The 25,453-nt window shown below is 60.6% G+C and overlaps 2 protein-coding genes across 2 annotated transcripts in view; both read left to right on the top strand.

Moving 5' to 3' along the window:
* DCUN1D2 (defective in cullin neddylation 1 domain containing 2) overlaps positions 1 to 6,410 on the top strand; it is a 26,067-nt gene extending 19,657 nt beyond the window's left edge. Inside the window, exons 5-7 of the mRNA XM_008052828.1 lie at positions 2,592 to 2,674; positions 4,507 to 4,603; positions 5,649 to 6,410. Coding sequence (XP_008051019.1) covers positions 2,592 to 2,674; positions 4,507 to 4,603; positions 5,649 to 5,728 — 260 coding nt within the window. The 3' untranslated portion in view covers positions 5,729 to 6,410. The remainder of the gene's footprint in view (positions 1 to 2,591; positions 2,675 to 4,506; positions 4,604 to 5,648) is intronic.
* A 3,635-nt stretch (positions 6,411 to 10,045) lies between these two features.
* Positions 10,046 to 25,447, top strand: ADPRHL1 (ADP-ribosylhydrolase like 1; the record flags this gene model as incomplete). Its single annotated transcript, XM_008052837.1, has 5 exons — positions 10,046 to 10,259; positions 15,046 to 15,210; positions 21,961 to 22,086; positions 22,796 to 22,936; positions 25,320 to 25,447. Coding segments are annotated over exons 1-5 (774 nt in total), but the record flags the coding sequence as incomplete, so codon positions are not given.
* Positions 25,448 to 25,453: the final 6 nt, after the last annotated feature.

Here is a 25,453-nt window from a genome sequence, read left to right on the forward strand (position 1 = left end):
AAAAAAAAAAAAAAAACAGAGAAGTCTGTGATGAGCCCATTAAACATAGATTGTGGAGGCGTTTTACTTAAAGTGGGCAGCTTCTTGTCTACCTCTCACTTTCCGGGTTGTATTCATAACTAATCCCAGAAACCTCAAGTTAGAACTCCGACTTTAGTAACTTTGATCAAGTGGAATTGAACCAGGTTTAGATGAAAGTCTTTCAAAAAGTGTTTGGTTGGGCATTTTGCATTTAAAGTAATCTGTTACCTTAATATACTCGTTAATCTGCTTTTCACGTTAGTTTATCTGACACATGAGGGAAGACCCCCCAAAACTGGAATTTATTTGTAAAACTTGTGTATTTATCTTTACGTGTTTAAACTTCAGTCACCTTCGAGTGCTCTCCTCCGTCTGATGCGATACACCTGCTGAGATGCTTTTCCCACCGCTCAAAACAGTTTTGAGCTCGTCAGTGTGGATGCCATTCAGTGCTTCCGCTGTTTTTTGTTTCACCTCTTCCACGTTGGCAAAGTGTTTCCCTCTGAGAACTTTTTTCCCTAAAGAAACAGAAAACAGTTGTTCGGGGTGAGAGTGGGTAGAGAGGGAAGGTGGGCAGGGTGCCGTGCTGTTTTGGCCAACAACTGCAGAACACTCAGCACCGAGTGGGGGCGAGTTGTTCGTGTCAATCACCCATCATGAAATGGGCAAACGCCTGGAAAGAGGCTCCCAAAAAAACTTCACTGAAGCTGAACGCAACCTCTCACAACAACACTGACTGGACACAAATGCCAGTAGGTTCCTAGAATACTTACCTCGCCAGGCACGGTGACTCAGCCTGTAATCCCAACACTTTGGGAGGCTGAGGCAAGAGGATTGCCTGAGCCCACAGATTCAAGAGCAGCCTGGACAACATGACAAGACCTCGTCTCTACAATAAATCAAAAAATTAGCTGGGTGCGGTGGCACACACCTGTGTTTCCAGCTATTTGAAAGGCTGAGGCAGCAGGATCACCTGAGCCCAGCAGGCTGAGGCTGCAGTGGCCGTGAGCATGCCGCTGCACTCCAGCCTGGGCGACAGAGTGAGACTCCAACTCAAAAAAAAAAAAAATGCATTTACCTGCGGGGGAAGCCTGTCCTAAAAGGGGCCCACTCTCTAGATAACAACTCCGGTTTTCGTGGGACCCCTCATCCAGAAAAGCGTAATGAGGAATTGCTTCCATATACTGTTTCTTCCTTGCCTAAGAGTGGTGAGCACTGTTCAACGAGGTGAAAAGAGGTCGCCTTCTCAGCCCCTCTCTACACTTGCTCTGTTTCGCCTAGCAAGGAAACGGTCAGCTTGGGGCCGACGGGCGCTAGGGCGGTGTGCCGGCAGTTACGGGTGGGAGATGCTGTTCTCCCGCTGGAGCCCCACACGCAGCACTGACGTTCCCTGGATGGTCACGGGTGGGAGGAGGAGCCCTACGACTGACACAGCCCTAGAACTCAGCCCCACGCTGCCATGGACATCTTGTTCGGGTGGAGTGGGACACACAGGCTTGTGAGAGCCGTGAAATCGCCACCGCCTTTCCGTCATGGGAAAGCGGGCAGCTGGCTTTGCCTGCTGAGCATCTGGGTTTGCACGTGCCCCGTCCGTCTCAGGAGAAGGCTTCCCTCCTTCATGCTGACGTGTCTTGACTGTGCCGCTAGAATCCTGCGTCCCTACAGGCCTGGGTGTCTTTCCTTGCGAATTCCCTGCCGTTTGAGGCCATGCGGTTCCCAGGCTGGTCTCTCAGGAGAGCGGTGTGCCTTCCTTTCTCTGCCAGTCGCCTGAATTGCAAGCATCACTTAGAAAGGCAGTGGCCTCGGCAGTGGCGTCATGGCGCGCAGGCGCAGGAGGCGCCACAGGCTGGGAAGCTAAGCAGGGCTGCTCCTGGCGAACCCTTGGATGGGAGACCTGCCGCCCAGAAAGGCAGTGGCCTGTTTTCAAAACCAAGCGATATGCATTCACAGTATCCAGTTCAGGTCAGGGTTAAAGAAAGCCCAATTTACAGTGGCTCCCGCCTGTCATCCCAACACTTTGGGAGGCCAAGCTGGGAGGACTGCTTGATCCCAGGCAACATAGCCCAACCTCGTCTCTCCAAAAAAGCAGAAAAGGTGGTTGGGCGTGGTGGCGCATGTCTGTCGTCCTGGCTGCTCAGGAAACTAGCAAGAGGATTGCTTGAGCCTAGGAGGTCAAAGCTACAGTGAGCCATGATCGTGCCACTGCATTCCAGCCTGGGTGACAGCGGGAGACCCTGACGAGAGAGAGAGAGAGAGAGAGAAAGGAAGGAAGGAAGGAATGCCCAATGCAGATGGAAACGCAAGCCTCCAAAACGGATTCATTGGGGATGATGACTTGCAGGTCAATTAGCTGAACACACAACTCCCTTTCAAGACCCATTGCCCCCGATGCGTGAAATCAGGCTGCACGCGGTTTCCAGGAGCACCTCTGTAGAGGCCAGACCTCTCGCAGTCCGGGTGGGCACGCCCCCTCTGTCACCCACGTGCCCGTCGGGGTGCTGAGAAGTGTTCGTTTCCGTGTGCAGAGCGAGAGACAGGGGCTCACTCGCGGCTCTTTCTCTCTTTGCCAGACTTAGACATGGCTGTGGCGTATTGGAAGCTGGTGTTATCTGGAAGGTTTAAGTTCCTGGACCTTTGGAACACGTTCTTGCTGGTGAGTGTCCTCCTCGTCGTGTGTGTCCAGCGGGAGGGAGGCCGGCGGCTTGAGCTGCACTTGACGGTCTGACTGCCATCGCATGTGTGGAAGCTGTGGGGGCTGGCGCGGCCCCGGGGTCCACCGGCGCCGGCTGGTCCACCCCGACAGGCTCCAGCCTGTGGAGTGCAGGCCGCCCCTCCTGGGCTGGGGCTCCGAGCGGCAGCTGCACCCTGTCGTGCCTGGCCCGGGAATGGCCTTGCTCCAGACCCTCCCAGGCGTGTCCTGCAGCGCTTAGAAGGAAGGGGCCTTCGTGGGCCAGGGAGACAGTGTGGCCGTGGGAGGCAGCAGACGGAACTGGGGACTCGGGACGGGAAGGGACAGAGGTGTGTCCACCCCAGAGCAGAGACCCCCAGGCCCCTCACCATCTGCCCCCAAAAGGGAGAGAAGCGGCCCTCCGTGCGCACGAACCATGCCTGCCAGGACCCCCCACCACCTCGACCCATCAAGCCCGGTGATGCATCCCTTGTCTGCTACATGCCCGCTGTGTGGCCTTGGGCAAGGCGCCTCCACGTGCCTCAGTTTCCTCACCTAGTAATTGGGCTCCCGGGCGTGGGGGATGGGGACACCACGAAGGCATCATTGGATCCTGCCAGCCTATGGTGCCCCGGGCACAACAGTGCTGGGTTCCTTCTCTAGATTGTCAGGGGTTCACAGTCCTGTGCCTGGCTCTGCCTCCACTGGGGTCAGACCTCCATCCCAGACATTCCGGGATGGCGGGTGGTGAGGGTGCGCCCAGCATGGACACAGCACAGCCCGGCACCACGAGGCGGCAGATCTGGACTCACTCACCAGCATCGGGTGGGGAAGAGCAGGCCACGGAAACCGTGTGTAACTTGGTAGCAGCAAACAGTGGGTGGTTTTTGTGGGGGTTTTTTGTTTGTTTTTGTTTTGTTTGAGTTGAGGTCTCACTCTGTCGCCCACAGCCACCACAGCCTCAACCTGCTGGGCTCAGACAGTCCTTCCACCTCAGCCTTCCAAGTAGCTGGAACCACAGGTGTATGCCACCAGGCCCGGCTAATTTTCCTCAATTTATTGTAGAGATGGGGTCTCGCCAAGCTGCCCAGGCTGGTCTCAACATGGGCTCAGGCAGTCCTCTCACCTCAGCCTCCCAAAGTGCCGGGATGACAGGCATGAGCCCCTGAGCCCAGTCTAATAATGCTTGAGATCACAGGACAAGCCTAGAAGCTGTCATGACTACACATGTGTGAAACGTGTGTTTGGCGTACGAGGAGTGCACGCTGCGTGCAGGGACCAGCACCTCTGTCGCAGTCAGAGACGGAGTGGACTGAGGACCAGTGTTTCCCTGGCCCCCGCTGGATGGCATGCACAGGCACTCTGACATCCCAGGCTCAGGGGGTGCCAAAAGGCTGAACGAAGATGCTTTTAGAGAACCGTCCATCCCGCTGCAGGAGCAGCCCAGCGTGCAGAAAAGGGACGCACAAGGAGCAACGGGGAGGGCCACCACTGCCGGCTGCCCTGGCTGGCCGAGTGGGTCCGATGGGCAGGGAGCGAGACCGGGAGGCCGCCCTCCATTCGACGGAAGCCGGAGCCTGTCCTCTTAATGTCGGCCCCGTTTCCTCCGCCTTTAAAGGCCGCTTTCTGCATCTGGGCGTCGAGGTTGTTGCAGCTCTTAACGCCATGTCAAGGGCGGTGCCCCTTCCCGCTGAGAGCTGTGTCGCTGTGCCCTCTCCCGATGCCATCAGCGCCCCCCGCCAGGTGGAGGTCGAGAGCCCCCGAAAGCACACGTGAGGCGTCGTGCCCTCAGCCTGGCGGGTCTCCTCTCTTGCTAGGAACATCACAAAAGGTCGATCCCCAGAGACACGTGGAACCTCCTGCTGGATTTTGGAAACATGATTGCAGATGACATGTCCAACTACGACGAGGAAGGTACTGGAAGGGGGCTGCCTCCGGCGGTCACAGCAGCGCTTGCCTGAGGGGGTGGGCTGTTCCTGCCTGGCGGAGACGACTCGCCACAGCAGTGTACTCTGGCGACCTTCACTGGGATGGGCGGAGATAGTCCCCCTCGCTGAAGTCACACAAAGGAAAACAGGGCCTCGAGCCTAGCCGCTCAGCCCGGCACCTCCGCGGGCCCTTCCATGTGCCGCTTCGGCTTACTTGGGGCATCCGCTCACATAGATGCGTCTACACTGCAGTTCCCCGTGCTTAGGATGCCTCTCAGAGCATACCTGCTGTGCACCGGGACACCGCCACGCGAGGAGAGACACGGCCCGAGGCCCCGCTGCCCCCCAAGCCCGCCAGGCCGCAGCCGCCTCTGGGCCCCGGTCGCCTTGCTCCGAGAGCGGCGGTTGCAGGCTGCCCCCCGCGGGGTCCCGGCACGTTTCTCGGCGTCCTCCGCACAGGCCCGCGGCCCCGGCTGAGCAACGCAGGCCCACGGGACCGACACAGGCACAGCCGCCGGAGCCATGGCCACGGTCAGGGAAGCAGGCGAGGCCAAGGTCGGGGAGGCGAGGCCAAGGTCATGGAGGCGAGGCTGAGATCAGGGAGGGGAGGCCGAGAGAGGTGGAGGGGGGAGACCGAGGTCAGGGAGGCGAGGCCAAAACAGGGCAGGGAAGCTCTGCCGGGGCCAGGGAGGCTCATCCAGAGAACAGACCCAGTGGCAGAGGCCCTGGGGCAGCCAGGGAGGCAGCTCCTGCCCCATGTTCTGTCCCCAAGGTGCTGGCCCTCTCTGCTAGGCATGCGCACAGGGACACGAAGCCACATGGCAGCCAGCCGCAGGCCCGTCCACCCCAGCCAGTGTCCACACGGCAGTGCCCACCACCCGCCTTGTGAGGAAAGCACGCCCGCAGTGCACGAGCCGCGTGAGGCCCAAGCCCAGGCTTTGGCGTGCGAGTGTCGGCCGGATGCTGGCAAGGCGCTGGGAGGCGAGGGCGCCCCCTGCCCGGTGTTGATGCATGTGCTTGCCTCCCTGCAGGAGCGTGGCCAGTCCTGATCGACGATTTTGTGGAATACGCACGGCCCGTCGTCACGGGTGGGAAGCGCAGGCCTTTCTAGACAGAGCCGTGCGGACCAGGCTGTGGGTGTTGCGTCTGCAAGGGCTCACCTCGCTGGCTGGGAGTTGCCTGGCCTGTCGTGAAGTCAGGGTGACCGTCTCACTCTGCAGAGGACGGCGGTACAGGCGTGTGGACCCCGCAGGCCAGTCCTCGAGAAATAGCCGCTTTGGAGTTTGGAGATGTGTCCGCATAGCCGTTGCTTTAAGAGAATTCTGCATGACTCTGTTTACAAAATGTGCCATAGAGCCGCTGGCACCGGCGGGGTGCAGGCCCTGCTCACCTGACGAGGTGCGAGCCCGCTGTCAGCCACTCGCCTGCAGAAGTGGGACAGCAGAGAGCAGTGATGGCATCCTCTGTGAGACCTATGTTCTTGCAAGGTCAAGGTCGGAGTGAGGAGGGTCCTGCCCTGAGGATGGTGTCTCTAAGCCTGGTGCCAGGACTCCAGGATTTCTGTTTTTGAATGACCGTTCGCCACGTTTGCCAGACTGTTGTTCTGTTTCTCTAGATGGTCCCCTGAAATCATTTTCCAGCTTTGGACCCCATGACGGCTCACGTGGGACAGCCATGCGGCATGGTCCCAGCAGAGTTTGCGCTAAGCTGCTTACAAGTCCGTGGCCCTAGTTCACTTCCAATAATGTCCTCGAACTTCCCAGGAAGTTTCATAAAGTATGTATTTAAAAGTATGTTTTACTACACTTAAAAAGAGCTTTTTCCATGAAAAGCATTTCTTTGACGGGTGACAGACGTTGACGTGAACGCCCATCTGCAGCGTCTGGAAGGCCCCCACCCAGCACATTGCACACAAGCGAAAACGCACACGGTTGTCCAAACAACCCAGCCCCAAACCTTCGGCTGTGTGAGCCACGACCGTGCCAGGGCCCGTTGTCCCACCGTCTGCCTGGCGGGGCAGGACCCATGGCCTGGCATGGAGGCTGATGTCGTTCTAGACCTCACCGCCTGCACCTACCTCATGTGTGCCGAGACCTCGTGTCACAAGCGTGCCTTTCTGCACCTGCGGTGCCCTCGGGGAGTGGTCAGCCGGGCTGCTGCCCCGGAGGGGAGAGACCACCAGGCAGCCTGGACCCAGTGCGTCCAGCCAGGCCGGGGCGGGATCTGCCCGAGTCTTGGGGAATGCCTGCGGCTGAGGTCTGTGCTCACAGCAGTCGCGCCGCTGCCTCTGAGCCAACGGCCACTGCCGGTGGCAGGCACGTGGGCGGATGGGTGTGGGGGAGACCCAGCCCGCACAGCTCCCCCTGCCTGGCCACAACACCCACCGCGAGCTCTACTTCCAAATCTGCAGGAGGCCGGGCCGTCTCTCCCTTTAGACAACTGCGGTCCTCAGAGAACAAGTGTTGAATGTAGCAAAAACCAGCTTTAATAAAACCTCAAGAATGTCAAAGCATCTCTGGGCTCCCTGGGTTCTTGACACGTAGCTGTTCTGTTCAGAAGAGTTTGTAGAGTTCATACAGTCCTCATGAGCTTACAGAAATCTGCACACCTCTCTGTTTTTGAGATGTAAAGCTCTGAGGGGTGTTGACAGACACTGAATATTTGTGATTGGAGAAAGGCTCTCAAGACATCGTGGCTTCTTCTCTTACTCACACTTGGGCCGTGCATGCTGTGAAACGCTGAGAACAGAGCATTAAAGCAGATTTTGTCTCTGGTGTCCTGTCTCTGCAGTTCTCCGTGGTGGTAGGGACCCCGGCTACCACTGTCAGGGCCCCGTGCTTGGTCCCGGGACGGCCGTAAAGCCCCCCGCCTGGGTAGCCACCAGCACACACGTCCCTTCCCTGCGTCTGGCCTGTGCCCCCAACTGAGCAATCATGTCCCCAGACAGCCTCTATCACGTGGTTTCTTTTTCAGCATCACGCCATGTGCTCAATGCGGCCGTCCATGAGGAAATTCTAGACATCATGTATTCAGGATGTGCGGGAGCGTTGATGGGAACATAAACCAGAGGCAGACCGGAAACCCACCGGCCCCTGGAACAGGCCTGAGAAACACGGCCCCCGACCCTCGCCACGCAGCTGCCCAGAACCGCTGGGAGGACGTCGTCGTCTCTCGCTCTCAGTGGCGCAGCACATGTTGCTGCGTTATGAGAGCTTAATAAAAGCTCCGGTGTAACGTTCCATACGTCTCGGAGCCCAGGCCTCAGAGGCGGGTCAGCTTCCTGCTGGGGTTTGCGGCCGTATCCACGGTTCCTAGTACAAGGCAGGGGCCCTGAGAGTGTTTGCTGAATGAACTACGGCTGGGCTCGTCTCGCCCTCACTCGGGCCCGTGGCACGGAAGCTGCCCCAGCGTTCTGGATGAAGGTTTCCACCTCACTCAGCCAGGAGCTGCAGCTCCTGCAAACCGTGCTGTTCCGCCTAGGAGGGGTGGTGTCTGGATGAAAGGGCCGTCCCCCGAGTCTGTCCTGTCTCGCTGTCTGGGTAGGGAGCCTACAGGCGTCTGCTCTGCTTGCTTGCTTGCTTGCTTTGCTTCTTTACTTTTTCTCTTTCTTTTCTTTTTCTTTTTTTGGAGACAGGCTCTCACTCTGTCGCCCAGGCTGGAGCACAGTGGCACGGTCATGGCTCACCGCAGCCTTGACTTCCTAGGCTGATGCAGTCCTCCCACATCAGCCTCCCAAGTATCTGGGACTACAGGTGTGTGCCGCCACACCCAGCTGATTTTTTTTTTAATTTTTGTAGAGATGAGGTGTCGCTACAAAAGACAGGGTTACTCACATCAGGCTGGTCTCAAACTCTGGGCTCAAGTGATCCTCCTGCCTCGGACTCCTAAAGTGCTGGGATTATAGACCCAGCCGCTGTGCCTGGCCAAGACGTCCTGCTTTTGAAGGACTGTTTGTTTCAGAATCCCAGAGTTGTGCCAGCTGGAGTGAACTCAGAGCCTCGATTTTACCAGCTGACATAATACTGTACGTTTACTTAAATGTGGTGTACTCAAAGCCATTTTATTTCCACCAGAAGAGCTTCCGAGGCCCAGGTGTCACTCCCTCTGGCTCCTCCGGGGTCTGGCACAAGCTGGGTCCCCAGGGCTGGGAGGGAGACATGCAGCCCCCAGCTCCCTGGCCACGGCGAGGCCTGCTGTCGGTGGGGTCGCAAAACAGACTGTTTTCCAAGCTGGTCTCAAGTGAAGAGCCCTGGCTCTCACACTCGGCCTCACCCCGCCTCTCCCTGGGGGCAAACCCCCCTTCATAAACTGGCAGGGAGGTTAGCATTCATGGAACTGAAGGCTGGCATTACAGTAGCCTCCTCGCGAGGCTTTGCGCTCCGCTGACACGTTCGCCGCATTGCACTCCAGAGCCACGCAAGTCGGAGAGACTCTCACTAAGCACTGAGTGGTGAGAAGACATCATCTTTCACACAGGAGCTCGATGTGCTTTTTCCTTTATGCTGAATTTCTAAGTTTTCCTCATAAACACATTTTATAATCAGGAAGAAAAGCTTTCTAGCCCAGGCACGGTGGCTCGGGTTTGTAATCCCAGCATTTGGGAGGCTGAGGCAGGAGGATCTCTTGAGCCCAGGAGTTTGAGACCAGCCTGAGCAATAGAGAGACCTCAACTCTACAAAAAAAATCAAAGAGATTAGCCAGGTGTGGTGGAGTGCACCTGTAATCCCTGCTACTCAGGAGGCTGAGGTGGAAGGATGGCCCAGGAGGTCAAGGCTGTTGAACTGTGACCATCCCCCTGCACTCTAGCCCGGGCGAGGAGTGAGACCCCGACTCAAAAAGTTTTCTAAAACCACTACAGATCAACCTTGTGTCTCTCAGCATGATGCTGAGTGAAAGAAGCCAGACACAAAAGGCCGCACGTTGCACTGACGTGTCTGGAAAAGCTTTTTTAGTAAACAGCAAGACAGTGGGAGGCATGTGCTGGAAGTTCCAAGAAAGGGCAAAACTGGGGAGACAAAGCTAACGGGTTGTTGCCTGGGGACCGCGGGGCTGCAGTCAATGGGGAGGGACCTGGGCGGCGGACATGCCCTGGTGCGGGCAGCGGGTGGCACGCCTGCACATGCGGGCACACGCCGCCGACCCCGGGCAGCTGCCCGCTCCTGCAAGGGGCGGCAAGAGGGGGCTTGCTCTGCCAAGGGAGGCCCGGGGCCTGTAGGGAGGCCAGAGCCTGCCAGACGCCGGGAAGCCGACACCGCCCACGTGGGGGACAGAGGGCTCCTCTCATTGGTGCCACCTGTGGAGACAGACAAGGGGCGCCTGGCAGGACGCGGCAGCTGCACAATGGCCTCTATAAAAGCCAGCGCGCTCAGGCAGCCCGGGAGGGAAGGAGGCCGCAGCCCAGAGGGGAGGAGGCAGGGGCCGCCGAGCCATGGAGCGCTTCCAGGCCGCGATGCTGCTGGCGGCCGCCGGCGACGCGCTCGGCTACAGGAACCTCTGCGCGGAGAACGGTGCACCGGGCGCAGGCGTCCGGGAGGAGCTGCGGCGCTCCGGGGGCCTGGACCGCCTGGTGCTGTCGGCGGACGCGTGGCCGGTCAGTGACAACACCGTCATGCACATGGCCACGGCCCGGGCCCTCACCACAGGTAGGCGACCGCCCTGCCGGGGAGGGGGCCGCTGCGTCCCACGAGCCCAGGGCTTTGAAGGCAGCGACTCCCAGCTGGCGTTGTCACCCGATGCCACCTGATGCTCGGCTCAGTGTCTCCGGGCGACCGCGTTACTCTGCTTTGCAGATAATTATGATCCCGTGTTTACACGGCGACTTCTCACTTGTCTCTGGACAGCGTCCGCTCAGCCTGGCGCCTTCTGCCTCTGAGCGCTCGCTCCTGGGCCGTCGGGGAGGCAGGCGAGGGCGCGGCTATTGTCTGCAGAGATCAAGGCTGATCATCCCAAACTGATTTCAAAGGGGAATAAGATGATTAGCCAGCTGGAAATGTGGACCCATCTAGCCAGTCCCGTTCGGTGACGGCTTCTAAGTTCCAGGGAGTTAAGGCGGGCGTATCATCCGCCCCGTGGGTCAGCTTGGACTAACGAGCTCTAGGAAGTGCCGCGAAATTGATCGGGTGGTCGGACAGACTTTCTTAAAATGCCCTTTAAGCAGTAAATCGGTTTTGGGGTCGAGGTTCTGCATGAGTTTCAGGGGAACGGCCGGGGGCTGAACTCGGAGGGCAGCTGTTCCACGCTGCCTGAGCTCCAAAGTCCATAGGTCTGGACTCTCAAGGCAGGGCTCAGTCTGGGGACAGCAGCGCCGTCGGCGAGGTTCCCCGCGAGCCCCTCATCCGCCCCGCCTGCCGTGCCCGCTTTAGCTCTGCGGTCATGGTGCAGGCATGCTCCAGCTTTGTGGTCGGTCCTTAAATAACCAGGGACAGAGCCGAGCTCCGGCGATAAGATAAAGCCAACAGCTCGCTGACAGCGGGAGGCGCCGCGTCCACACGGCGTGGGTCTACACAGCTCCTGGCTCTGGCTCGGTGCCTCTCTGAGCCGTGATGGCGAGGGGCGCCCAGCTACCCTGCAGGAGCCTGTGGCCAGCACAGGACAGAGCTCTGGCTCACGTGAACCGTACACAGTTGGTGCTCACTCCTGAACCTGGCTTCCTTTGCTTATGTGATGCTGTGTGCACAAGGGTGCCCACGTCCACAAATCCTGCAAGTGTCCTGGTCTCCGTTAGCACTGAGGAGGTGTTTTGTGAATGGCAGCGTCCGCGGTGTGGGGCTGGATCTGTGTGGCCCCCGGAAGGAGACTCGCCTCGGGAGGGGACCCAGCAGGGGAGGGACCAAACACAGGAGGAACCGACTTGGGGGCACCCAACACAGGAAGAACCCAACACGGGGGCCCCAGCATGAGAGGAACCAACATGGGAGGAGCCGACACGGGGAGAGCCCAACACCAGAGGGACCCAGCATGGGAGGGACCCAACATAGAGACACCTGGCACTGGATGCACCAAGCAGGGAGGATGGCCACGCCCGTCTGAGGTTGGGCGACATCTTTGAAGGGATGGCGAGCAGCTTGGCCTGTCCCTAAGGAGGCAGTGAGCCAGGTGTGAGACGTGGGGGCAGAAGCGAGCGTGTTGGTGCCCACCGTGGCCACCAGCGTGGGGGTCAGTCAGGATGACGCAGACCCGAGCGGGGTGAACGTGTCCTCACCTCACGGGGACTGAAGCTGGGCCTCGTCGTTCGGGGCTTCCCCTTCAGACAGCAAGCGTGCCCTACAGGGGCTCCGTGAGCCGTGCTCACCACACGAGGGACCCCGCCACACCCGGTTCCATGCCAGGCACTGCCTCCCGCCCGCCATCCACACACCTGTCCCCCACATTGCCTGTCCTCCACCTGTCCCCGCCGTCCACACACCTGCCCCCGGGGGAACTGCACAGGATGAGGAACTTGGGCAGAGGCTGGGGCACGGCCCAGGCCACGCAGCCACGGAGTGGCTGAGCTTGGACGGGAGCCACAGTCTGGCCGGAGCCTGTGCCCTTACGCCCCGCCCGCCTGGCGCCGCTGTTTGCCACGAGGGCTTCGGCCATGGGGCGGGTGAGGCCCTCCACGCGTTTGGCCACAGGCAGGCTGTGAGAGTGGAACACATCTTCACTCATGGGTCCCTGCCCTACGGGCTGCGGGCTCTGCTCCCGGAGTGCACTTGACCCCGTGGCCCGGCGAGGCTGCCGGTGTCCTGCCTCTAGGTGTGTCTGGGAACTGGGCGCAGGAGCAGATGGTGGCCAGGAGTGACAGCCCGACATTCTCCAAGATACGAGTGCACCGACGTACATAGATTTGTGAGCCAGGCGTTCATGCCTAGTGCACTGTCATGAAGTCACTCAGCAGGCATCCAGTGGGCGTGCCTGTGCCAGTCTTGGGAGGGCATGGCCCATCTTGGAGCCTGGCCTCACCTGGGCTGTGTGCCGGCTGTGCCCGCTGTGCCCCCACCTGCCCGCTGAGGAGCCGGGAAGCGGCTCTCCCTCTGAGCCTCCCTCTCTCAGGCTCCGTGGGAATGACACGGGGCGACCCTGTCGGGCGTGCAGAGGCACCAACAGGCGCACACTGGAGGGGCTCGTCTGGTGCAGCTGCGGCATCAAGCCGCCCATGGCGCTGTCCCGGCAGAGAGGACGGGGTGTGCCAGCCGTAGGGTCACGTGTCCCGGCCTGTCCCCCGCCCACTCCGTGGCCCCATCATGGCACGCAGGGCTCTGCATGGGGCAGGGACCCTCGGGGCAGCTGAGCCTGCCACGAGCCGCCTGACTGGTGATCTGCCTTTTCTACCTCCTCAAAGATAGAGGCGGGGCCTGGCTATGTGGCCCAGGCTGGTCACAAACTCCTGGCCTCCAGGGATCCTCCCACCTCAGCCTCCCAAAGCCTGGGATTACGGGCCTGAGCCACCGTGCCTGTCTTCTCCTTGGTGTGGCGTCCGCTGGGAGCCGGCGGCAGCTTCCTCACTGCCCTGTCGCTGGGGTGGGGGCAGGGCGAGCCGGGCAGCCCCCTGGCAGAGCGACCCTGGGGCGGTGGAGCGTGGCTCCTCGGCCCAAGCCTGCTTCCAGTTACGCTCTAGTCTCTGGCCCCAGAGGAAGTGAATTGCTCTGGGACCCGGGAGGCCAGCTTGCTCATGGAGGGCTGAGTTTGGCCTCTGGGCGCTGAAGGTGGGGGTCTGCGGGCCGGCACGTGGCAGCCCCAGAAGGCTGGGCGGGGCAAGTGCGGGTCACCCAACGGGGGTGACTGACAAGCCAACCCCTCCCACGAGGATCACGGGCCCAGGTCTCCCGCGTCCTCCCCACCCCACTCAGACCAGGATGGCTCCGTGCGTGGGACAGTACCGGGTGGGTCAGCGGGGACCACGCCTCCCAGGACGGCCGGGCTTGTCAGTCCCTGCCGAGCGGGTCGGGGACGTGAGGGGCATCACACTGTCCTTGTCACCCGCCCTCTCTCTGGTGTTTGCCACGGGCCCGGTCTCCAGGCCCCACACTTGACTCCTGACCGTGTGGCTGGAGGGCTCCGGCCAGCCGGTGAAAGGCCTCTGGGTTCCCAGGGCCTGCCTGCCCCAGGAAAGCTGGGCCAGGCCTCCTCCCCCATCCCAAAGTGGGGGCACACCCCAAGGCAGCATGGGCAGAGGGTCTCCCAGGGTGGCCCACAAGCCTTGAAAGTGACTTCAGAATAAAAGTGACTTGGGGGGTTAAGAGGCCCCGAGGAGGCCCCCTCACCCACCTCACCGGAGTTACGCCCCGCCTGTCATAGCCTGTCCTGGCATGGCCAGGTACCCAGACCCCGATTTTAAAGGCTGTGTGGACTGTCTCCTCCATGCTCGAGGTCACTTAACCACAGAACCGCTCAGGCTTTGCAGCTACAGGACTGGACACAGTGGCTCATGCCTGTGTCCCAGCACTTTGGGAGGCCGGGGAGGGAGGATCGCTTGAGGCCGGGAGCAACGTAGCGAGACTCATCTGTGCAAAAACTGCAAAATTTGAAAATCACCTGAGGATAATGGCCCTTGTAGTCCCAGCCTCTCGGGAGGCAGAGGTGGGAGGATCACCTGAGCCCAGGAGTTTGAGGCTGCAGTGAGCCATGATCACACCAGGGTGACAGCGAGACCCTGTCTCACAAAAGCAAAAACTGCCTTTACCGGCACTGGCCCTGGGCCTGGCCCTGGGCAGCACATGTGTGTCTGCAAGCCTCACTGAGCCTTGTGTGGGGAACTGGCATGGCTGTGGGGTCCCATGGGCCGTCCGCGGAGCAGGCTGTCGAGGGCGAACGTCTGGGGTCTGCAGCTCCGTCTGTGCTCGGGCCCCAGGGTCTCTGAGGATTCGAGCCCACACTCGCCCCCAGAATGCCATTCGTGGCACTTGTCCCATGTGACGTCGCCGTCCCTGTGCACACAGGTTTCCCGGAGCTGGGGTGGGAGAGTCGCCCAGCGTCTCCACACAGCCCAGTGGGCTGTCCAGCTCACTCTCACGTGGGTAGAATGAGTGAGGAGCCTGCGTTCTTCTAGATTCCCACAAGTCACGAAAATTGTAGCCACAAACCTGCTGGGTGCCATGGCTCATCATGCCCGACATCAGAGCACTTTGGGAGGCGGAAGTGGGAGGATCTCCTGAGCCCAGGAAGTCGAGGCTGCGGTGAGCCGTGATGGCTGCACTCCAGCCTGGGCGAGCGGGAGACCCTGTCTCTCCACAATGTTGAGAACCGTGATGTCTGAGGTGGCAAAGAAGTCGGAAGTGCCCGCTGTCCGGCGTCGGGTTCCCAGGTGGCCCAGGCCGTGTGCCGGTGTCCTCCCGCTCCCTGCCTGGCCTGCCTCCTCCCGCCGCCCCTGTCCCCTGTCCCCTGAGTCTGTCCGGCCGGGGGAGGCCTCGCCGCCCGGTCGCTCTGACATCTGCCTCCCTTTCTCCCCAGACTACTGGTGCCTGGACGACCTGTACCGGGAGATGGTGAGGTGCTACGTGGAGGTCATCGAGAAGCTTCCAGAACGCCGGCCGGACCCCGCGACCGTGGAAGGCTGCTCCCAGCTGAAGCCCGATAACTACCTGCTGGCCTGGCACACGCCCTTCAACGAAAAGGGTCAGGCACAGCCTTTCTTCCCCCCGTAAACTGCCTTCGGGGACCCCGTGGGCACCAGCCTGCCCGTCAGGTCGCCAGCACGGGGGATGACTCGGTGGCCAGGGCTCCTGCCTGGGCCGTGTCGTCTCCCGGGCCGGCCCTGCCGAGGTCCATGCAAGTTGACAGTGGCCGGGTTCCTGCCTGGGGCGTGTGTCTCCCGGGCCGGCCCTGCCGTGGCCCGCGTGAGCCGATGGTGGCCAGGGTTCCTGTCACGGGGCGTGGACCCCTCCGGGCCAGCCCTGCTGCGGCATCCGATCAGCGCCCATCGGTGTGGCCCTGCCTCCCGCGGCGTTTTGTCATTCCGTGCCTGGTCTGTCTTAAGGACGGTCTCCCTTTCAGTCTTTGTGCCAGCACTTCAGGGGCACACGCACTGCCCCGCCAGTGTCTCTGCTTGCCTGGCTGCGCCGCGGGGGGCAGGGCTCCGGGGCCTGGGTCTCCGCCTCCAGAGAGCCTCCGCTCCTGCGTGCGCTCGTCTCAAAGGGCCGCGCTCTCGCCCGTCCCGCCCCGCCCGCGTCCGCGGTGCTCGTCCTGGGGGTGGGGTCCTGCCCTCCGCGCTCACCCCCACGGGCGGCGAGGCCGCCTGGCTGCCGGGCTCAGCCCCACTCTGTGTGGAATTCCAGGCTGGAGCCCTGGCCCGCCGCGTACGCCATGCTGAGCGGGCCGGCCTTTGCAGTGGGCCAGCCCCTGTCACACACGGAAGCCGCTCGCCGGCGTCAGGCGGGCTGACGCTCGCGCTTCTCCGCTTGCTTAGCTCACTCGCGCTTCCGACCGCCGTCATACCTTAATGTCTGCAATCCGGATGGCATTCTTCACAAGATTTTAATTTGGGGGCACGTTGGAGTGCGGAAAATGCAAGCACGCGCAAGCACAGAGAGGAGTCTCTGCGCTCGCCGTGCCATCTGGGGTGGCAGAAGGGCACGTCCACCTCCCGGCCACCCGGGGATGGGAGCCAGGCCGGTCGAGTCCGTGTGCCGCTCCCTGCTGGGCCCAGGCTGATCTGAGGTAACCCAGACATCACATCCATCCACCACAAACATCGCCACCGGGGTCACTAGGAGACAAGACGGCCCTTTAAAAATATCAGCCGGGCGTGGTGGCTGCACCTGTCATCCCAGCACTTTGGGAGGCTGAGGAGGGAGGATGACTTGAGCCCAAGATTTCGAGACCAACCTGGGCAACACAGCAAGTCTCACCTCTACAGAAAAATCAAAAAATTGCCTGGGGGTGTTGGCAGGCACCCGTAGTCCCAGCTCTTCAGGAGGCTTTGGTGGGAGGATTGCTTGAGCCCAAGATTTCAAAACCAGCCTGGGCAACATAGAAAGATCTCGTTGCTACCAAAAAAATAAAAATACTAGTTGGGCGTGGTGACTCATGCCTGTAATCTCAGCTTCGCAGGAGGCTGAGGTGAAAGGATCGCCTGAGCCCAGGAGGTCAAGGCTGCAGGGGCTGTGTTTGTGCCCCTGCACTCCAGCCTGGGCGACAGAGTGAGACCCTGACTCAAACAATAACAAAATAACCACAACTTAATCCTATCTTAAAAACTGATAACATTTTGACATCATCAAGCATTCAGTCCATGTTAAAGTTTCCTTTTGGCCTGACCTTTTTGTCACATGATCTTACCACCTTATTCACATACGCGTTTTTATTTTTCTGTGCTCTGGCTTTTGTGCATTGCAGTGTCATTGTGTTTCTGGATCGGGCACGGATTTTTAGCGTCGCATCGAAAGCTGCCTTTGGCACTGTCGTGGTCTCTACTGTGACCTCCTGGTGCCATGTGGGGCCTCCCACCCAGGAGAGAGGGTGTGTGGGCCCTGCCCAGTTCCCCGCCTGACGCGTGTTCAGCTGTGAACCTTGTGTCTGTCAAGCTGGGACTCTCGTCACCGGTAGCAGGAGGAAGTGGGAAGCTGGGGAGAATCCCTCCTCCACACACAGCCCCAAAGCAGAGGTCTGAGGCCAAGGCAGGAGGCCGCTGCTTGGGCCCAGGAGGTCGAGTCCAGCCGTCGCCCACGCCACGGCTTCTCCAGGCTGGGCACTAGGCGAAGCCGACACGCCCAGGCTTCCCTGTGAAACGTGGGCTCGATCCCTGAGCCGCCTGGCCGCCTTCCTCCTGCCTGGACGCATCCCTTGTAGAGGGGCGCGTGGGGACTCCAAGTGACCCTTCCTCAGCCTGTGCTGCTTCCCTCCTGATGAGTCATCGTGGGTCCTGTCAATGGACACCAAGGACTTGGGAAGGACACACGGAGGAAAGGTGACATGCCATAAATAACAGTAACTCAGCATCACTTAAAAGCAGCTGGAGTTTCCCGTCCCCACAATAATGTTGACGTTGGAGCTGGTGTCACTGTCCCCGTCTCCCATGAAAGTCAACCCAGGCTTGAGGATGAGAACGACTTTCCCGAGATCACCCTCGTGGCCCAGTGCCGCGCTGACAGGTCCTGCCACGTGCGAGCCTCTGCACGGCCTCCCTCACCTCGTGCCTCCGCCCCGCGCGGTGGGTCTGCTGCTGTCCCCACCCGACACCCACGGAGCCCAAGTAACTCGCTGAGGCCCCACGAAGCCACAGGAGGAACTGGGACCCGACCCGGGCAGCCGGCCTCTCGAGCAGACGATTCCGTGAGAATCAGGAGGGCCTTCTCCGGAGTCCTCTTCCGGGGAAACTGGAGCTGAGACCATAGGGGCAACTTGCGGACCGTAACACGACGGACAGAAGGTGGAGAGCTGGGGTCGAGCCAGGTCCTAAGGGTCGAGACTAGCTTGCGTCTGCGTCGCTTTGCCACGTCTCCGAAGCCACCCGCGCGTGTCGGGGCACTTAAGACCGCAGCGCTGGCCTGGACATCCACCCAGCACTGAGTACGCAGTCGCAAGGCCCGGGTCCGTGTTCTCCCATCTTCCCCTCCGGCACGTGTCCCATGCTTGGCACATAGTAAGTGCTCCTTGAAAGTGTTTTCGGGAAGTGACTTACTCTGCAGGTGGAGATTCGTGGGCTCGGCGCCGTGCACACAGCTGGACACACATCGGGGGCGGGTGGAACCGAAGCCCAGGCCTCCTGGCCCTACAGGTCTCGGCCATGTGGCTGGAACCCAGCAGCCCTGCATCCACAGGGCTCCGGAGTCTCATTCCAGAGCGGCCCAAGCCCATCTCAAACTCAGCATGGAGTGAGTTGGATGGTGGGCTCAGGAGAGAAAAGGGACATGGCTTTCTGCCAGAAGAGCACTTTCTAAAACAACACTATGGCCACTCCAAAAATGGCACACCTTCGCTCTAGAAACTCTGGAGGATGCAGCAGTGTGTAACGGAGACGCAGCCCCTAAAGGCACCAGACGTGACCGCCGTGAGCCTCTCGCTACGGATTCTGGTGTCTCCATCTTTCTGTGCAGACGTGGTGGCGAGTATATCCACACACGCTCACGCTTGTCAAATGGAGTGACAGGACCTGGAGAACAGACGAAATGTGGGAGATGCTGGTGTTTAAGACACTGGGGCCGGGCTCGGTGGCTCAGCCTGTCATCCCAGCACTTTGGGAGGCCAAGGTGAGCGGATTGCCTGAGCCCGCAGGTTCAAGACCCACCTGGGCAACTTGGCGAGACCTCATCTCTACAATAAATAAAAAAGGAGCCGGGCGTGGTAGCGCGCGCCTGTAGTTCCAGGTACTCGGAAGGCTGAGGCAGAAGGATCGCCGGAGCCCAGCAGGTGAGGCTGCGGAGGCCGGGAGCAGCCACTGCACTCCAGTCCGAGCGACAGAGTGAGACTCCAACTCAAAAAATAAAAAAAAGACACTGGACGTCAGGCAACGAGTGATAGCGGCCCCCAAGCTATGAGCCCTGCTTACAACTTACCACCTCGAGAGCATTCCCAAGTCACCATGGTGCAGGGACGGGCACTGAGGCCGTGAGCCGGCCCAGGTGAGGAGACGGAGCTGGGAGTCCAGGGAGACTGAGGCAGGAGGCGTCCACAGTACAGAGGAGAGGGCCATGGAAGCCAGGCTGGTAAGGAAGCCGCCGAGGCTGGGGAAGGTACCCAGAGGGTCAGAGGAGCCACGTCCTGTTCCTCCCAGGCTGCCTGTGAGCCTCCTGGCTCACAGGGACCGGCCAGGAGCATGTTCAGAAGGGCCATGCTGTGCTCCCAGGACATCAACCTCTGTGCTGGGCCTCCCAGGGCAAGACCCCGAGGGCAAACGATCTCCAGGTAAATTAACTGCACCCCCTACAAAGCTCAAAAACACTTCCAGGAGAACAAACGTGTCCAGGACTCAACAAAGCAGCACCCGCCAGGCCTGGCGCTCAGTCGCTGTCGCCGGCACGAAGGAAGCAGGAAGTGCGGTCCGTGGGGCCAGGCCAGCGCAGCCGCGGAGACCCGACTCGGATGCTGGAATCAGCAGTGGGGACGGAAGACAGCGGGTGCTGCGTGCGTCCAGGAAGGTACAGGAGGTGCGGAAGGCGCGAGAGACCCGAACCACCTCCCCGGAGGCAAAAGCTAGAGTGTCTGAGCTGAAAACTGCACCAGCTGAGAGTAGCAGCCGATTAGACATCGCAAAGACAAGACTTGTGAATCAAAAGGTGGAGCAGTAGCAACTATTCAAGGCTGGGCATGGTGGCTCACGCCTACAATCCCAGCACTTTGGGAGACCGAGGTGAGAGGATTGCTGGCGCCCATGGGTTCGAGACCAGCCTGGGCAACTTGGCAAGACTTCATCTCTACAATAAGCCAACAAATTAGCTGGGTGTAGTGGTGCATGCCTGTCGTTCCAACTACGTGGAAGGCTGAGGCAGAAGGATCACCTGAGTCCAGCAGGTTGAGGCTGTGGTAGCTGTGAGGGTGCCACTGCACTCTGGCCTGGGAAACAGGATGAGAGCTCCAACTCAAAAAAAGGAAGGAAAACAGAAACAGAAGGAATCTGACATGTGATGGACGCCCGCTGACCTTGGCCGGCAAAGAGCCACCTCCCCGGTGTCTCCGGATCCCCAAGGCGAGTGGGACGGCAGCAACAACCCTCAGAGAAGTCGCACACAGACGCTTCGGACTCGATGAACACGCTTAACTCATAGATCCAAGGAGGCGCCAGAAGCCTGAGGAAGATGGCACCAAGGCACAGAGTAGCCAAGCTGCTCAGTGCAGACACTAAAGAGAGCCTTGCAAAAGCAGCTGGCGGGAAAACGCACGTCACAGCAGGGCCGCGAGCCCAGGGCGACAGCAGCCCTCCTGCCGAAGGAATGTACACACGAGACGGGGCGCCACGCCCCAAGGCCCGGAAGAGCCCACTCCGGCCCGGAGCTCTGCTCCCAGAGAAAAGATCTGTCGGAAATCAAGGCTCAGTCGCCGTCTCCAGTCAGACGGAAGCTGGAGGAACTGGCCACCAGCAGAGTCACTACAGGAATGGCTGACGGGCACCACGGGGCAGAAGGAAAACAGCCTCCGAGGCAAATGCAGGTTCCTCCGGGACCAGGAGCTGCGATGAGGCCCTGCGGGCGACAGGGAAGGCCTCTGGTGCTGTCATGTGAACACCCCGGGAGGTCAGGACGTCAGCGTGTGACAGCCATGTGTCGTAAGCACAGTGCGTGACCGCAGTATCAGGGCCCAGAGGGAGAGAGGTGGACATGTAGGACCATGAGACTCCAGTATGCGGGAGGTGGTGTGACGTCACACGGTGGTGACTGTGGTGAGCCCCAGATGGACTCCGTGCACCCTAGAGAGGCCCCCAAGGACCAGGACAGTCACCACTCGCCAGCCAACAAGGCAGACGAAGCACAATCATTTAAAAACCGTCAACTAGCCGGGCTCGGTGGCTCAGCCCGTAATCCCGCACTTTGGGAGGCTGAGGTGAGTGAATTGCCTAAGCCCGCGGGTTCGAGACCCACCTGGGCAACTTGGCGAGACCTCATCTCTACAATAAATAAAAAAAGTTAGCCGGGTGTGGCAACGTGCACCTGTAGTTCCAGCCACTCGGAAGGCCGAGGCGGGAGGATCGCCGGAGCCCAGCAGGTCGAGGCCGAAGTGGCTGGGAGCGGCCACTGCACTCTAGTCTGGGCCACTGAGTGAGACTGCAACTCAAAAAAAAAAACCAAAAGGCAAAACAAAATAAAAACCGTCAACCAGAAGCAGCATGAAAGAGGGAGGGGCACCGATAACCAGGGGAACACACAGGAAGACGCAAACCAGAAGGCGAGAGGCCGTCTCAGCCACAGCGACGGTGATGTCACATGCGAAGAGGCCGAGGGCCCCACAGACAGGCGGGGCTGTCAGACTAGATACGGAAGCACGTCCCACCTGCATGCTGCTCACGAGAAATGCGCTTCAGCTAGAATGACGCCGATAGGTTAGAGGTAAGAAAGACGGAAGCTGGGCGTGGCGGCTCACACCCGTAATCCCAGCACTTTGGTAGTCAGAGGTGAGAGGATTGCCTGAGCCATCGGGTTTGGGACCAGCCTGGGCAACTTGGCGAGACCTTATCCCTACCATAAATCAAAAAAAAAAAAATTTAGCTGAGCATGGTGGCACATGCCTGAGGTTCCAGCTACTTGGAAGTCTGAGGCGGAAGGATCACCTGATCACAGCAGGTTGAGGCTGCGGTGGCCGTGAGCGTGCCCCTGCCCTCCAGCCTGGATGACAGAGGGAGACTCCGTCCGACAAAACAAAACTTATCGCAAATGTCATGTTGTCAGAGATGGAATGGGGCAAAAGTCTAAACTCTGGCATTTTCCTTCCACACAGGGTCGGGATTCGGCGCGGCCACAAAAGCCATGTGCATCGGCCTGCGCTACTGGAAACCCGCGCGGCTGGAGACCCTCATCGAGGTCAGCATCGAGTGCGGCAGGATGACCCACAACCACCCCACAGGTACGAGGCGTGGACGCGCATGGCCCTGCCGGGGCCCGACCGCGTCGCCTCCGGCGAGCGTGTGGGCACTTGGAGTGGCTTACCTGCTGGCGTGGGTGTGTTTAATCTTCAGCTTTGCCAGGTTCTGTTTTCAACCTTAAAGCGGGATTAGTCATTCACGTGGTGGAGAGGGAAGAAGTTGGGCAGAGAGAAAACTCACGCCGGGTTTTCGTTTGGCTGGGGAGGCTTTTTGGAGACGGGGTCTCGCTAGGCTGCCCAGGCTGGTCTCCACCTCCGGGCTCACCAATCTCCGGCCGGACACCCCCTGACGAGCGCCTCCACGTGGCCGGCGAGGGGGGCCGGTGGCTCTCTGCCTCTGTCCTCCCCACAGCCCGCAAAGGGAAACGGGCTCAGGACGGCTGGCGGGAGGCCGCAACGCCCGGCCACCGGCTGGGCCCAGAAAGGCCAGGAGGAGGTGCCCACGGGGCTCTCGTCGCAAAGAGGCAAAAGCGGCTCACGGGTCTCCATCTGTCGTCAGCCCCGAGTCCCAGCCGGGCCGGCCAACACACACCACCCCGTCCCGGGCTCGGCCCGCGGCTACTGCTGTTCGGGCTCAGGGTCACCTTCGGTGTCTGCCATGACGGGCGCCGCCCGCCCCCGGGGCAGGGCCACGCCCTGCGAGAGCTGCTGCACGCTGGGTGACGCGCCGTCTCTCCCTCCCACCCCCCAGGCTTCCTGGGGTCCCTGTGCACGGCCCTGTTCGTGTCGTACGCCGCCCAAGGGAAGCCGCCCGTGCAGTGGGGGCGGGACATGCTGCGAACGGTGCCGCTGGCCGAGGAGTATTGCCGGAAGACCATCCGGCACATGGCAGGTGAGCCCCGCCCCCGGTCCTGTCTGCCCCACCCCGCCCTGCCCCGGGAGAGTGTGGCCAACTCACATGCAAGCGGGGCAGCCGGCCCTGCCCAGTCCGAGGCACCATCCCCCCCGGGAGCACCGAGGGAGCCCCGGCCGGCCCTGCCAGAGCCAGCCTGCCAGGAGGCCACCTGCCCCGGGGCTGTCTATCTCTGCCTGGCCTGGGAGGGGTATGTCTCTGCCCCGGGACAGGGACCTGCACCTGCCCAGGACATCATGCCCGGAGCCTGAGTCACCAGCAACTCAGCGCTGGGCTGTGAGGAAGCCCCACCGCGGGTCCAGAGGGAGTCCTCCTTCCGAGAGTTGGGCGGATGGTCGCCAGAGCTCGACCCCTCCCAGGGGGATAGAGTGGACGTGGGGACAGCAGGGACAGGGCTGGGAAGTCCGCGGCTCTCCAGCGCATTCTCCACCCCACGGGAGGGGCTGTCAGCCCTAAGAGCAGGGGCTGCCAGTGGACGCAGGCAGCTCCGCGCCTCTGTGGCCTTCGGCTGTTGAGGGATTTTTCTTTCTTTTCTCTTTTTTGAGTTGGAATCTCACTCTGTCGCCCAGACTGGAGTGCAGTGGCCGCTCCCGGCCACCGCAGCCTCGACCTGCTGGGCTCCAGCGATCCTTCTGCCTCAGCCTTCCGAGTAGCCGGAATTACAGACATGCGCTACCACGCCCGGCTGATTTTCTGATTTATTGTAGAGATGAGGTCTCGCTGCCCAGGCGGGTCTCGAACCCGTGGGCTTAGACAATCCACTCCCCTCAGCCTCCCAAAGGCATGGGATGACAGGCTGAGCCACCGAGCCCGGCTGAGGGATTTTTCTAAAGGGAGTTATCTGTGGTGTCCCAGAGGGGAGGGAGGACCGGAACGGGGCGTTGAGGTTGCTTGTTTTCAAGACACCTGTGGCTGAGGTCTTCCTGAAGCCAAAATCCAGGGGACACCTGGGTGCTGGAGTGTCCGTGGGGTGTCCAGCACCTCTTTCTGCGGGAATGAGGGCGGGGACGCCTGCCTGGACGCAGCTCTGGCCACACTCAGCCACGAGGCCCCTGGGAACAAGGAACCTCTGTGTTCACGGAAAGTCAGTGTCTCCTTGAGTAGCTTGTCCATGTCGCCTCACAGTCAGCCAGGCTGCCCCAGGGAGCTTGGTGGCGGAACACAGCTACCAGCACCACACTGGAGCTATTTTCACTGGTGTGGCCGTAACCACCTCTTGGCTCCTCTGTCTCAGGTGCTCAGGCGTCCACGGCATGGGGGCCGGGGTGGCTGGCTGGGCGCCCAGGCGCCTCCCTAACCCAGGTGGGGTCCCCTCACCTCGCCTGGAAGAGACAGGGGCAGGATACTGGGGCATGGGAGGATGCCATCCCTGAGCTCACCTCACAGCAGTGGATGCTGTCCCAGGACTCAAAACCCAAAGCCGTGTTCCTCCAAGTGGGACGAGCCGTGAGTCCCAGGGCAGGAGAGGTCGCCGGTCGGCGGTTCTGAAACTTCGTTCTTTCCCCTGGGGACTCGAAGGCACACAGGCCGGGCCCAGGCTCTGAGGAACAAACCTGAAAGTAAATCTGTTGTGCTCAGCTCGGAGCTGCATGATTTCCTTTGACACAGAACCCTTGCTTCAGAACCTAAAATCATGCAGAGAAAGAACCATTCCACAGGGCCCTCTGAGATCCTGCCCTGGGGTCTCTGGACCAGCCACAAGCAAACTTCCTCCGTAGCCCGTGAGGATATCTGCTTCCACAGACTGGCCAACCGTGGCTTGGGGAGAGGCAGGGCTGGGAGTCCATATCACGCCACGGCTGGACTGGGTCGGGAGCCTCAGTCCCCGCAGGGTTCGTGGACCCTCACCCTTCAACCTCTGCCCTCTGCCTCCATGACTTTCACTTTTGACCTTATTTCCCTGACCCCTAAGTGGGCCAGGGCTACCGGGGACCTCATCCCAGGACGAGTCCAGGCCCCTCCTGGCAGCTGGAGGTTGCAGAGGCCCGGAGAGACCGACGGAGGCCGAGCACCTGCTGTCGACTCCCGGCCACAGGGCTGCCAGGAGGGGCCTAGACCGGTCCTGGGACAAGGCCCCAGGTCGCCCCTGGACTCACGGGCTCTGGAAATGTAGGTCTGACTTGGTCTTACAGACCCACTTAGGGTTTTGTTCAGGGAAATAAGGTCACATGCCAGCATTTTCATAATTCTGGCACAGTCACCAAGTCATTTCTCCAGGGCAGGTGCTCAGGGGCTGCACGCGACTGCAGTAGCTGGGGAGGGTATTGCCTGCCTCCCCTCCCTCCCTGCACCCACCCAGTTCCCACCCACCCCACTCCTCAGCTGGATGCCCTTGAGTTCAACTCCCCCTGTTCTTGTTTAGAATACCAGGAGCACTGGTTTTACTTTGAAGCTAAATGGCAGTTTTATTTGGAGGAGAGAAAAATCAGTGAAGACTCAGAAAATAAAGCCATCTTTCCTGACAATTATAATGCAGAGGAGAGGGACAAGGTAAGC

Source organism: Carlito syrichta, unplaced genomic scaffold, assembly GCF_000164805.1.
Source record: "Carlito syrichta isolate Samal-C Ts95f unplaced genomic scaffold, Tarsius_syrichta-2.0.1 Scaffold71975, whole genome shotgun sequence".
In the NCBI taxonomy this organism is placed as follows: Eukaryota; Metazoa; Chordata; class Mammalia; order Primates; family Tarsiidae; genus Carlito; species Carlito syrichta.